General features: G+C 33.7%; 1 protein-coding gene across 2 annotated transcripts in view; it reads right to left on the bottom strand.

Annotated features, from left to right (window-relative positions):
- CHD1 (chromodomain helicase DNA binding protein 1) overlaps positions 1-14,524 on the bottom strand; it is a 68,633-nt gene that overhangs the window by 16,412 nt on the left and 37,697 nt on the right. For both annotated transcript variants that reach the window (XM_067569149.1, XM_067569150.1), the window contains exons 13-26: positions 14,363-14,452; positions 12,725-12,915; positions 11,034-11,222; positions 10,435-10,597; positions 7,796-7,948; positions 7,313-7,384; positions 5,815-5,964; positions 4,685-4,833; positions 4,247-4,343; positions 4,069-4,164; positions 2,727-2,903; positions 2,375-2,535; positions 969-1,010; positions 11-141 (exon numbers count right to left, since the gene is read on the bottom strand). In XM_067569149.1, the coding sequence (XP_067425250.1) occupies positions 11-141; positions 969-1,010; positions 2,375-2,535; positions 2,727-2,903; positions 4,069-4,164; positions 4,247-4,343; positions 4,685-4,833; positions 5,815-5,964; positions 7,313-7,384; positions 7,796-7,948; positions 10,435-10,597; positions 11,034-11,222; positions 12,725-12,915; positions 14,363-14,452 (1,861 nt within the window). The remainder of the gene's footprint in view (positions 1-10; positions 142-968; positions 1,011-2,374; positions 2,536-2,726; positions 2,904-4,068; positions 4,165-4,246; positions 4,344-4,684; positions 4,834-5,814; positions 5,965-7,312; positions 7,385-7,795; positions 7,949-10,434; positions 10,598-11,033; positions 11,223-12,724; positions 12,916-14,362; positions 14,453-14,524) is intronic.

Raw genomic sequence — 14,524 nt, 5'->3', positions numbered from 1 at the left:
CATATTGTACCTGCTCTTTCTTGTCCAGGGGAATTGTCCTTTAAAGCCTTAATGCATCCATTGTGTACCAGCTCCCCCAGTCGCCTAAGGTCTGTCTCAGATTTATCAACTAATTCAGCATCTCTAGCTATAGCATCTAACCTGTAATAAAGCACAATTTCTTCTTACATTTATAAAGCTTGGACACTTTGTGAATGACTCCTTTAAAATGTGAAACTAGAGAGGTAGTTTCAGTCTGCATTCACCCTACTGCATCCACATCTGGTATGTGTGCAGTTCTGACCAATACAGCTTAGGAAGGTTATAGAAAAACCAGAGAAAATGTAAAAATGTCAGTAAAAGTGATCTAGAGATCAGAAAACAAGACAAATGGGAACAATAAGGGAACTAATTTTACTTATACAGTATTGGAATGTGTATGTTTCAGAGAGAGACAGACACACCCACACTGATAATAGTTGGTAATATGATCCCACAGTCTAAGAAAGAAAGACAGAAAAAAAGGAAGAATTGCTCACATAATATGGAGTAACACATCTTAAGAAGAAAAATGAGGACTGACATTAGGAAAAAACAGTCTTAACAGTAAGACTAACTGGGCAACTGGGGCCTGACCATTGTGAGTCTCTCCATAAACTTCTCTAGGCATTGAACAGGCTCTATGATAGCCTACAAAGTGAGGCGGCTGAGTAACCATCACTGAAGATGACTTAACAACATGCTAGGTAAGATAGTACTTGGAAGGAACAGTGAACAGTTCTGCAAAATGCAAAGGGTCAGATTAAATGACTTTATGTGTCCTTTTGGTATTCAGTATATATGAAAAAAGAAAAATAAAGAATATTTGAATAATTTAATATTATTAAGGTAACAGACTAGCACAGTGTTCTCTTTTCTTGGTATACTGTTTTGAAATGTAATCTGATAAGATTCCAAGTTGCTAAATAACTATAATCAAATAGGTTTACCTTTCCAGAGGGCCACCAAATTTCTTGTAACTCTTGATAAACCTAACAACAGAAAATAATTTCACTGTTTAGCTTAACTAATTACGGTTAGAAACTATAGTGAATAGTATACTTATTGCAATGTAAAAACCAAGTTATATGGATAATGCTAAAAAGAAAAATCACGAGGGCAGTTTAATGAATCAAGATAATCCACATTTAAAAACAAGTGCTCCATTAAGTTTACTAGGTAATATAAATAAAACAATAGAAGCTACAATTTATTTCAGAAATTACTTTATTAGTTTCACAACAGATATTCAAAGCAACTAGATGAGTTTAGTCATAATATCAAATGTGGATTTACAGTAAATAATGAATTCAGAGATTCCCCATGTAGTCAAGAAGAAGGAGTAGTGATTCAAGACAGATGATTTCAAGTAGGATTTAAAATTACATGGCAGAAAGGAGTAAGTGATATTATTGCAATTAAAAGAACCACATGTGGATGGTGGGTTGGTAAGAAATATGAAATATCCAAGATAAAGAAGGGAAGCAAAGCAGCTCAATTTCCTTTTCACACATGATCAGAATCCGAGTTACTACTGCAGTCACAAATGAACCCTTGAAAAAAAGCAGCAATCCATTAATGTTGCTAGATGAAATGGAGAGAATGAGGATCTTAAAGTTTAAAATCATGTTTATAACCCAAAATATTCTAATGTTATAATGGTTTTAAAAGAGATAAATTACAGAAACAAACTAGCGTTTTTACAAAGTGTTGAAAAGGTAAGATAAAATATGTAATCTTTCATGCCAAACATTGTTTCCCACACCAAATATTTGAAGGGATCGTGCCATATAATTTACACCGAAAGATCACTTATCTTAAGTGATTTCTAATAGTTTTAAAAACATGAAAAAAACCCAAAAAACAAATGTGTACCATATCACAGGAATTTAATTACAATGGTGAGAAATTCAAACCAAAAATCACTCAACTTCTTGTAGGTATCCCCACAAAGATGTGCAGGCTCTTTCTCCACCTACGGTTTTATATAAAACTACGAAAAAGAAAATATTTAGCCTACGCATATATATTTTATTAAAATTTCTCACCATTGTAACAACTGGTTTTTGAAAGTGCAGTATTAAGGGGAATGCAGGGATTAGGGGCTGTACACTATGAAACAAGTCTTTACTCAACTTAATAGCATATCATATTGGAATGGGACCTCACTGTGTACACATTAATAGTCCATTATGTCAGCACCATATAAATACTTTTAGGAGAAGAATTAAAAGCCTAGAATAAAAATTCTCAATCCAAATGCAGTAAAAATTAACTTTCTTCCATAGTTTTAAATTATAATCTGATTAAATTTCATTTTACAACTATAAAAAAAGCAGGTCTTTTCCCATCTTACCGCCTAATCTCTGCATCACTAAATCCTTTAATATTCTCTCGTGGAATTGTACGTGGCCTTCCTCGTTTTTTGGGTCGTTTCCTTTCAGAGATAGAATCACTATCAGAACCAGAGTACCTTCTATTCCTACTACGTCTCCCTTCGCTTCCATTGAAGCTGATCTGGAATTTTGAAAAAAGTTATACAGTTATATAACCAAAATTCATAATAAAATGTTTCTCAGATTATCTAAAACATAGTGTAATTCGAAAAAAAAAGAAAAGAAAAGAAAAGAAAAGAAAAGAAAAGAAAAGAAAAGAAAAGAAAAGAAAAGAAAAGAAAGGGGGGAAAGTTTGTCAAAACCCAAAGATACCTGTTTTGCACAGTTTCGCATTCTTGGAAGCATATAAATTTCTTCAAGCTCCTTCTGTCTTTCCTCCTCTTCTAATCTACGCCTTTGGAGCTCTGGAATGATTTCTTCCCAGTTCCTTGAATTTCGTTCAGGCTCCAACTCAATATCATCTTCATCCATATTGGAAAAATTGGCCACCTTGTAAAACATAGAACACATTTATTTTTGCCAATAAGTATAGGAAAATCTACATCTTGAACTATAATTTTAGGAAAATATGGTTCACATATTCATGACAACATAGGCATACTTTTCTATCTACAACTCACTCCAATTATGCCTAGGTGTAATGTACATATTATGTACTGTTTTTTCACATGTGCATGCATGACAAGCAACATCTTGTTTTATAGTGATACTGGGTGGTTGGGGAGGGGCGTGAAGAAAATATGGAGTACAAATACTAAAATGCCTTAATCATAGTCATATGGTTATTGCATGATATCACTACGAGGCAGAGTCAAGGTTGTTTGGGTGCCTCGGTTGTACATTTCTTATCTTGATATATTTGAACTTTGTTTAAGTGCTCTTTGACTCTATTTTCTAGATTTGTAATGCTTGGTTTTCTAGATTTTCTAGATTTGTAATGCTTGGTTTTCTAGATTTGTAATGCTTGGTTTGGGAATAATTACAACTCCTCCGTAATGTCTTGTATCTTTAAACAACTGATAGATATTCTCAAACCTAACTACATTTTGATGGAACTTTTTCCTCAGGAATTATTCTGACACACTGCCAAAATTTTTCTCAGGAATGCAACCAAGAGTGGCAAATGGTTATTTTAACAGTTTATAATTCAGCTAAACTGAGTGGCATTTCACTGGACAAAGAAAAGATACTTCTCTAGCACAAGAGCTTTCTCCATGACAACTTTCAAAGGCCTGCTGCAAGCAATGAAGGTGTTAAAGCTTCTCCAAACAAACCACCTTAAGAAGCTTTTAAAAATGAAAGTATAAGCAACCTAAATTTAGAGGATACTACTAGCTTCCATTATTATGAAAGAGCTTAGACCTACCCTTTTAATGTTAGATGTATATGAAAATCTTGACATGAATAATTTATAGAAATCACAGTAAGGGACAGGTGAATTACTTGATGTTTTACTGATCAGGCAAAATAAATCAAGCTTAGGGTTTTTTTAAAGCTCATGTTGGAAACAAACACCTTATGCATGTGAAAATACATTTTTGAAAAACTGTTCTTACATATGAATAAAGATAATACGGATATTTAAGGTCTTTCTGTAAATTAACAAGTATCGTAAAGGAAACTGTCATTGACAGAAAAAAATAGAAAGCAGTACCTTAAACTGGGAAAGTAACTCATCTCCTACAGTTAATGGGCCTGGCTCATTTTCCCGTGTTTCAGCCCTCTTCAAGATTTCATCTATATCCATTTCCTGAAAAAATAACATTTCTCTTTACCATTAAAACAAGAAAAGAAAATGTGTCCATCATAAGTAGAAAGTTAGCCCTGCTTACCTGTGGCTCCTGCTCTTCTCCTTCAGGTTCCTTAAAAAGTTCCTCAGCACCAAACTTTAAAATTGCTGACAACTCTTCCTTATTAAAAGGAGTAGAGCTGAAAATACAGGAAATTAACTTTCATTTTCAGTTTACAGAAAACACCTTAACTTTATATTAATGTGACAAATTTCTCCATCATGATTCAAGCAAGTTTTCTTCTCAATACATTGTTAGAAAAAGTTGCATCTAACATGCAAAATGAAAAAAAAAAAAAAAAAGGTTTTTGAAGGTAGCAAATGTAATTTTGAATCAGAATTAAGAATTCTTTAAATTTTACTTATACAAGTGTCACTAGATACACTTCCTCACTCAACATCTAAAAAGTAAAATTACTTTTATTAGATGTCACTATATTAAAAATGTATCATCCCCTTTCTGGATTGTGTATCAATTTACCTTGAAGGAGTAGAACCTGTGTGTAGTACAGTCTTCCCTGTAGTGTCCATTCTCTGAATTACTAAATGATCTAATACCATTTTCTTCTTGGCTCTTTCAAGAATATCTTCCTCTACTGATCTCTTTGTGACTAGCCGATAAATATTAACCTATGTACCAAAAAATATAAATTTTACATAAACATTTGGAAGTTACACATTAAAACCACATTTAAATAAATATAAGATTAACAAAACACTTATACCAAAAAGGGAAGAAAAAAATAAAGATGTCATATCTTTGTTTTCACTATCTTGATCTGTTTCCAGATTTAAATTCAGTTTAGAGTCTAAACCAGCTCTTTCAGCTCTCCGTAAGTAGTTTCCTAAATAGTGTAATTCCAGAACCTTTAATCAAACTCCAGTGACGAGGCACACAGCTTCAGCTACTTTCTAGAATGACACCCTTGCACAATTTATGCTTAAATCACTTGTGGGAGACCCATAGCTTCTTCCATACTTGCAGCTGTCACCTGTTATTCATTGCCATGAAAGAGCAAGTTCCAGCTGCTCAATGAAAAAGTCCTATTTCAGTCAACATAAAACTCAGTTAATCTCTAGCAAAGCAGAAATTTCACTTTACATTTGATGCAGGGAGCACAGCAGTATGAATTTACTATTGCAAACTTACTAGTTTGACAATGAGCATTAACTAAAAAGAAAAATGTGTTTGCACAATTATTTTCTCAATAAATCTGTCATTGCACTAATGTTATATGCAGTGTTTATGAAGCCATGTTGGTCACAAGATATTAGAGAGACAAGAAAAGCTTGTCTCACTCCCCAACAGAAGTTGGTCCAATAAAAGATATTACCTCACCACCTTGTCTCTTTAGTTGTTCTAATGTGTATTTTACAAAATGAAAATTCTTTAGCAACTAACATGATTATTGTTGTTAAAGTCAGTATCCTACTTACATAGATTTTTATATGTATTATATATAAAAATAAACAAATATATTGACTTGTCTATGAACCCAATATTTATTGCTCTAAAATTAGTGCAGACTTTGACCCTCAATCATGCTACTGACAGCACCTGTGCAGAACCCCATTTGCAGGTTTGGGGGCTTAAAACTGAAATATACACACCTGTTTCTTTTGGCCAATCCTATGAGCTCTAGCCTGTGCCTGCAGATCATTCTGTGGGTTCCAGTCAGAATCAAATATCACTACAGTATCAGCAGATGCCAAGTTTATACCTAGCCCTCCAGCTCTTGTAGACAGTAAAAAGCAGAAATCCTGAAAGAATAAAACGGAGAAATGCATCATAAACACAATACCAAAATCCAGCCAGAAATTAATTTGGAACTTAAATGAATTTAGATCATGTAAGTTCTTTGGGGCAGAAGCATCTTTTAGACTGTGTGTGTGTACAGTGCCTAGCACAGTAGGATCCTGGGTCTATAACTGGGGATTGCTCCTGCTGCTACCACAATATAATTAATAACTAATAAATATTGATGTCAAGTATATTTTTTTAGTAAATGTTAAGATAGATTTTCATGATGATTGATGTCCCAAGAACGTAGAACTCCCTACTGCCAAAAGTGAGGATGAACCTATCTTGCTAAGTTTAGATGACTCATCTCTTGGTGCCGGTTATCTCCTAATTTTGTGATGATGAAGGAGCCAGAACTTTAGAAGGTAGACAGTAATAGAAAGAATAAGTGTAACAGTTAAACTATGAAGCGGAGTATTAGGGACCATTTGGATAAAATTAATTGAGAGTCTTATTTTATTCTAATAATATGGTCATGTGCATTTTATATATACACAAATGGATGTGAAACAGTAGAAAATTCATGATCCAAACTGTTTTTAACAAATAAGTTTTAGCCACATTCCTAGAAATCTAATTAGAACAATACTGCAATAGACTTTTCTGGACAAAGTCAGTAATTGTTGGTGCCTTTGTGGGTTGAGGGGGAAACAGCTTCCCAAGTACAGAATTTTACTACACAACTTGGACTGTTATGTACTCAGCAAAATCCAATAAAAGAAATAAGCTCTATTCAAAATAACAAAAATTCTATTTTATATAAATCATTTTATAGTGTTCTATTATATAACAAAAGGATAACCCAACTAATATCCTTCAGATCCAGTCTAAAAGCGAATACTTTTCTTAAGGCTGAAGAATGTACTATTTTACATGAGTAATTAGAATCACAATTTATGGTAAAAGAAGATGCATAGTCCTATTGCAAAAGCACAGAACTAGAAGTCATACCCACAAACGTAAGGTTTAACTCTTTATGTTTGTTAAGTGCTTTGAAATATTTGGATGGGGAGCGCTGGCAAAGTGTGAGGTATTATGATATGGCCAATGCACTATGATGAATCGTTTTGTCAATGTTTCCAATAATAACCTCTATTTAGAAAGATTTCTTAACAGTTGTAAACATTATGTTCTAGATAAATACGGATCACATTTCAATCTTAATGCTAAATTTCCTTTTTTTTAAGCCCTGAAATCTTGGCTTTTACTATAATGATTTTTATCATAATTATTTATAGCAAGAAACAAAATATAAGTCATAGAAAAAGACATAGCAAATTTCCTAAAAAAAACCACACAGCAACCTACCTCTGATCCTTCTGCATTAAAATGATCCAGTGCTTGCTTCCTCAATTCTCCTTTTATTGATCCATCTAGTCTCTAGAAAGATTGAACACTCTACTTAAAACACAAGTCTATATAAAGGCATAGTTCTTACAATGTACCATTAATTAAATAAACCAGTAAATCTGTGAATTCTGAACTGACAGAAGTACAGCCATAAAAAATACGGCAACTTGAAATCTCACCCTTCCACCTCATGTTCCCCCTAAATCCAACAATGCAGTTTCAAAATAAATTTTTGGATTTTTTTCACTTGTCTTACTCTACTGTTCACTCTTCTAGAAGAATATATAATATATAACACTGTTGATTTTTTTTCTTAAGTAAAATTGTAAAGACAATTTAGCAAGGCATTTTTTGCTAAATGAAGGAGACATTAAGACACTAAAAGCTGAAAGAGAATATAGACTCCTCATCTCTTTGGCCAGCACAAGAACAAACTCTTACCTGAAAGGGGAACTGACGATACTTCAAATATTCTGCCAGGATGTCCAGCATCCTCACCATCTGAGAGAAAATAAGAACTCTGTTGCCACGCTCCCGCAGGCGAATCAGTAGCTTGTCAAGAAGGATTAATTTCCCGCTGCTACGGATTAAATGCTGCAGGAATAATAAAAGTTTTTATTACAAAATGAATCTACATAAATTAGTATTCTGTGACCAGAAGAGTACATTTTTAATTATATTGTAGACATATATTGTGTGCATGAATCAAAAGTTGAATCATTAATGAACAAAATAATCAGGATATTATATTCAATTGCACCCCAATATAACAGAAGGATAGTATGAATTTGGCCTGCTTAAAGCAGGCAAAGATGTGCAGTCAGAGCTATGGGTGCTAGGCAGCTGATGAGAGCTTTCACACTATACATACACCTTACTAAAAAAATATTGATGGCAGATACAAAAAATACATGAAGTACAACCAGAAGACAACTTTTTGATACCTAAAACATTTAATCTAAAATGACTCCTCACTCCCCAAAACATAATTTGCCTGTCTGTCCTAGTCAGTAGCAGTAGCCAAATGAATGTTTATGTTATTTTAATACAAACTTCACTGGAACTTACAACTAAGGATCTCCTTCACCTCGGTATACTAAACATAAGGCCCCTTTAGTTTTGTTTTTTTTAATGATTTTGACTAAAAAATGACCATGTTTTACAAAGGCTACTATTCTTTTTCTTTTACCAATTTTCACCTGAATTTTGGACCACTCAAATACCTGAAAATATTGATTGTTAAGAAATTCCAATGTAATTACATTAGGTAAATGTGTTTATGTTAATAATAATTAACGTAAGTGTAAATGTGAAGCTGTCTGTTAAAGTAAGGCAGCATAGTGTCAGATATGACCCCAGATATGACCAAGATTACGTTCTTTTCAGGAAGAAACATGCACAGTAATATGGAATTATGTAACTAAATACAGTTAATTAAATAAACAACCACAGCATTAACCTGTTTTTCCTTTCAATACTTGTATTTTTCTCTATTTGTTGCTTTTTTTCTGTCCCCCAATATTAACCCCACTATTTATCAAGAAAATCATGAAGTCAACATTTGGCACCAATTTTCACCAGTTTTTAATTTTTTTGTAATAAATACTGTATTTTCCTGCAAAATTTTAAACAAAATAAAAACCAAAGGATCATGACTATACAGAGTTAGCTCTGTAACTAAAACAGTTTTTATAGGAATATGTTACTACCCTAGGTGATATTCAGGTGCTGGGAGGGGGAATTTTTATCTGGGTATTTTATACTAGGAACATCACACTATGATATCTGAGTGCCTTAAAAGAAAAACAAGAGTAAAACAATACAATGGTGAAATGTGAACCAATATAAAAGCAAGTGCCTTCAAAATAAAATAATATAATGTTTCTTCTCTTACACTTTCTCTTTCCCCTCCCTCCTCACATCCCTTCCTTTCCTTCCCCTACAATTTTTTTTTTTTTTTTAAATTACACTACAACTGGTTGGACTATGGGGAATGTGGAGTATTCCTGAATTCTTGCAGAAAGCACGCTGTCCCCTAGGTACAGTAGCACACTGAGTTGACCACTATTAACTTCTGTACATAGTCTACATGCATTCATTAGAAATTAATATTTATACAGTACAATGGATGTATGGCACCTTACACATGGGTATGATCAGCTAAGGTCTTAATACTGCAAACATTTACATACATGATTAAATATAAGCATGCAAGTAGCTTCACTGAAATCAATGGGACTACTCACCTGCATACATTTAAGCACAAGTATAAGTATGTGTAGGATAAAGGCATAAGAAATATCCTACAGTAAAATTAAGATGGACATTATACATCATATATAGTTGTTCACTAACTCTAATTAACTCATTATCTTACTACATTGAAGCAGGGAAGCTATCATTTATATTATGCATCTTTGAAAATTATGAATGAAGCAGTATTTCTGAAAAATATGGCCTATGATTTATGTATGATTTACACTCAATATGTCAAATTTTAAGATAACTATCTTTAAGCCTTCTTAAGAACCACTTTAAAATACAGATTGTGTTGGGATCATGAGCTGTCACTGCAGAATTTAGTACTTCTGTAAAAAAATATTTAAAATGAGGAAAGATCCAGTGAATAATTTTTTGCTACAAATCCACACAGGTTTACACTTATACTGCATTAGAAAGCAGTTATTACAGAAGAATCTTGGCCTTTTCATCTGTTCTATTTCAGATGGATTTAAAATCTGTCAAGTTATGCTTTGCTTCAAAATACGGTTCTAAATTCTCAGCCCAAAAGAGACTACTTCTCTTTTAATTTAATCAAATCACCTGTATTTTTATTTAGAAATAAAGGATAGATCGCAATACTAACTACAACATAAAATACTAACTAAGAAACAAAATCAATTCAATTACATATCTATAATACAAAATGTGCATCACAAGTTCAAGTCTACACTTTACACAGTATTCTTCAATAACATAATTGATAAATAGATAAATACTGTATAAACCTGTTATGTGCATATTTCAGAAATAAAAGAAAACTAAGAGAACAAATGGTTTTATAAAAGAAGTGTCTTTACCTGTAAGGCCTCTTGTTTATTATAGAATTCGTTATCATCTGGTGGTTTAATGAGGTAGCAATGGTTACAACACTTCTTGAGTTCCATCATGATGTTCAAAAAGCCTGAGGTACTGCCCTTTGAACCTTTACTTAGGGCTTTGTAATTCCTGGTTAAAATCCACCTATGATATAGAATATGTAGTGTAATTCTCAACCAAATATTTTGGGAGGGAAGTGGAGAGCAGAGAGGAGACAAAAGTGGCAGGCAGCTATTAAAATATGCAGTAACTGCATGAAAAGAATAAAGCTCCAAACATAAAACTCACAAGTTTCCCATACAAGACAAACTGATGGAAAGGAATTAAATTAATATGAAATTCACCGAAACAAATCTTAAAAGCAGAGTCCATACACTAAAGGTGAAATTCTGGATCCACTCAAGTCAATGGCAAAAATCCCACAGGTCAGGATTTTACCCTAAGCAGTTTTTACAAATCTTTATTACATGCTGAAAAATATCTGTTTAACAGTTAGTGTCATGTGAAGACTCAATAAAATAAGGGAATCGAAATTTTATAGGAGATGGGTGTTGTGGCTATTTCAGGGTAGCCCACTTACTTGTAATATTGCTTCTGCAATGCACTCATCTCCATTCTCAAAATCTGTTCAACCTTGGCAGGTAAAGATTTTTCTACATCTTTCTTAACCCTCCGTAACAGAAATGGCTCAAGTTCTTTGTGAAGACTTGCATAGCCAAATTCCCTCCCTTTGCCATGCTCCTCTTCAAAATCTTCCCAGGAGGAAAACCTTCAAGGAAACGTAAAAGATTTCAGTAGTATCAGGTTTTTCTATTCCTCTGTAGTATTTGAAAACGAAGCGTTGATGTATTGTGGATGAGAGGGACATGGACTAGAAAGTGAATATATGGAGAAAAGAAAATGACTAGCCAGTTTAACCAAAGTGAAAGCAGATCGGATCAAAATTTAGAATTTCCTCCTGTAGGAAATGCCAACATTTCAACATATGTTTTAATCCCAAATTGGGATGAAAAATTGAAATTTCCAAATTTTGGTGGAAAAAAATTCCAAAAAATTCTGATCAGGAAACACTGAAACATTTCTTTTTGACATATTTGATTAAGAAATTAAACATTTTGATATTCTGGAAACAAAAATAGTTCATTTTGGATTGAATTGACCCAAAATGCTTTGTTTTGAGTCAGTTCAATGATAAACTGCATTTGCTCATAGTGGTATATTGCCTCATGGGAACTGTAGTACGAGAGCCTGATGTTCCCAGTCTTCCCCTATGGGCCAGGTTCCCAGGACAGTCTCCATTTCCCATGCTTCATCCAGTCACATTTCTCCTATAATGCATCATGCAGCTCAGAGGCAAATCCACATTGCATTATGGGAGACATAAATCCTCTGAGGAGCCCCGTCCATAGTTGAGAATGGGTGGCTGATCTAACTCCTATTAAGCAATGTACTGAAAGGAAAATGCAGTTTCGTTTTGTTGAATTGACCAGAAATGTTTTGTTTCAAATCAGTTCAACAAAACATTAATTATTCCAATTTGGATTAAGGTGACACAAAATGAAATACTTCATTTAGATTTTCCTCCCAGGAAATCAAAATTTTTCATCAAACAGAAGTTTTTCCAGCAGAATTTGCAGAAACTGCATTTTCCAATGGAAAACTCCCAACCAGCTCTGAAATAAATGCAAATATATTAACAGCATAGTGAAAATCAGATTGCTTGCATTTTTCTGTAAATGCAGTTTTACATTTTTTTTAAGTAATGATTTTCAACAATGTTTAGTTTAGTACAATGGGCCATACAGCATCACTGATTCTGAAGTCAATACAACCTTCTGCATAGAAACCAATGACACCGTATCGTCCATTGTATTTTATAGACAAAGATAAGCTTTATTAAAGTGACAGAGAGGCCTTTGCTGTGTAAACATAACTGACACTAATTGGTAACCTTATTAGCTGTTTCAAAGACAATAATGATTGAAAGGATGCTGAAATTAATTGTGTAGAGACTATCATCCAATACAAGGCGAGGAATACTGTCAGGGCTGTAACCCATATTAAGGATCTGGTTTCTGATTACAATCCATTTTCTAAAATAGAAAAGTTTTACACTATTATCAAAGTTAATTATCATAAGTGGCATGAAAATAAGTGCATCTATCTACGTTTAAATATTGGATGATATTTTAAGGTATTTTTTTCACCGTGAAATTTCCTGTTTAAGAATACTATAACTATATTAACAAGAGTAGGTAAAACCTTACTTACTTTTCTGGCATGATGAAGTGCAGCAAAGACCACAGCTCTTTGAGGGAGTTTTGCAGAGGCGTTCCAGTGATAAGAAGACGATGGTTGGACTTAAAGTCTATTAATGTCTTGTATAGTAGGGAATCATCATTTTTTAAACGATGAGCTTCATCCACTCCTATAAATGCCCAATTTAGACCACCAAGGAAAGACTTTAAAAAAAAAAAAAAAGAAAGAAAATTATGTAAAGGAAGCATTTCATAGTTAGAATCATGAAGGCCATACTACATTATTTTTCTACAATGAATAAATAAAATTCAAATCTTAAAAAACCGACTGCTAGTTTTGCCAGTCCTTTTTCACAGGCCAAGCACAAAGCAGAGTAACTAATAACTGGATATAATGCTGCTCATTAACAAACCTTTTAATAAATGGTACATGGACACCAGTGTGTTTTAATATTGAACTATGTCTTTTAAATTGGAATCACAGAATCATAGAATATTAGAGTAGGAAGGGACCTCAGGAGGTCATTTAGTCCAACCCCCTGCTCAAAGCAGAACTAACCTCAACTATATCATCCCAGCCAGGGCTTTGTCAAGCCTCAGCTTAAAAACCTCTAAAGATGGAGATTCCACCACCTCACTAGGTAACCCATTCCAATGCTTCACCACCCTCCTAGTGAAAAACTTTTTCCTAATGGCCAACCTAAACCTCCCCAACTGCAACTTGAGATCGTTGCTCCTTGTTCTGTCATCTGCCACCACCGAGAGCAGCCTAGCCCCATCCTCCCTGGAACCCCCTTTCAGGTAGTTAAAGGCTGCTATCAAATCCCTCAACAGAAGAAAGAGAGTTCTTAATTGCTAAAGCATTATAATTAGCTGCAGTATGACCTATCCCAACAAAACTCAGGCTTAAGCAGTTATTAGCCCCCATTAGCTTTCCTCTGATTCTGTAAGAATTCACAGGGATGTTATCTATTACACACGAGGCAGTATAAAATATGCTACAAAAAGAAATCACCATGGTCCTCATCTTCCCAGATTATACAAAACAGATAATGAGGGGAAAGAATGTGTCACTTGTTGCTAGGGATAGGGAGAATAAAAAGAGACAAAACCCTGTCAGTTAACTACAAGATAATTGTAGCACTCTGACATGCTCTTGTGATGATTGTATTGAAAATTAAGGTCTAAACTAGTTTTCTGTTTACAGCTCAACTCTGAAATTCTACTTGCTCTGAAGACAACAGGGTTAGTTGGAGTGCCTTGAAATTGACGTATGAAAACAGGGCATTACTGTACATCATCATCACACATTGACCAAATGCAGCAATAGAATTTCAGGATATCGTGCTGTATCTGTGGCTCTCTAGTGCCACCTTCTCAACATTCAGTACCAAAATTGAAAGAGCAGCAGCAGGTAGTAGAAGCATTAGTAGCTTGGAGAAACAAATCTTAATATATCACTGAAATTAAAAAAAAGAACAATCTAAATTGCCATAAAAAATCTATCATATTTATAAAATAAAGTGTGCACATCTCCTTGGTGTCTGGGAACCAAAACAAATGTAATGGCAAGTACAACGCTATATGTTGTGGTACAGGATAAATGATGATCTCTATTAATGGAAAATACAATCTTAAAATTATGACTTACCTTATCCTTTAGTAAAATTTCATAAGTTGTCAAAAGGATATTAAATTTTAACCGTTTGGTCTGCAGATGCATCCATTCATGAGTTCTTATCTACAAAGAAAGTTTGTACATTTGTCAGAAATTTAAGCTAGAAAGTTGGGATGTTCATTGTCTATATGTTTA

Source organism: Emydura macquarii, unplaced genomic scaffold (assembly GCF_026122565.2).
Source record: "Emydura macquarii macquarii isolate MOO-44397 ecotype Brisbane River unplaced genomic scaffold, CSIRO-AGI_Emac_v2 contig_2897, whole genome shotgun sequence".
In the NCBI taxonomy this organism is placed as follows: Eukaryota; Metazoa; Chordata; order Testudines; family Chelidae; genus Emydura; species Emydura macquarii.
The sequence above is the reverse complement of the archived record's forward strand: the minus strand, read 5'-3'. Positions and strand labels throughout refer to the sequence as shown.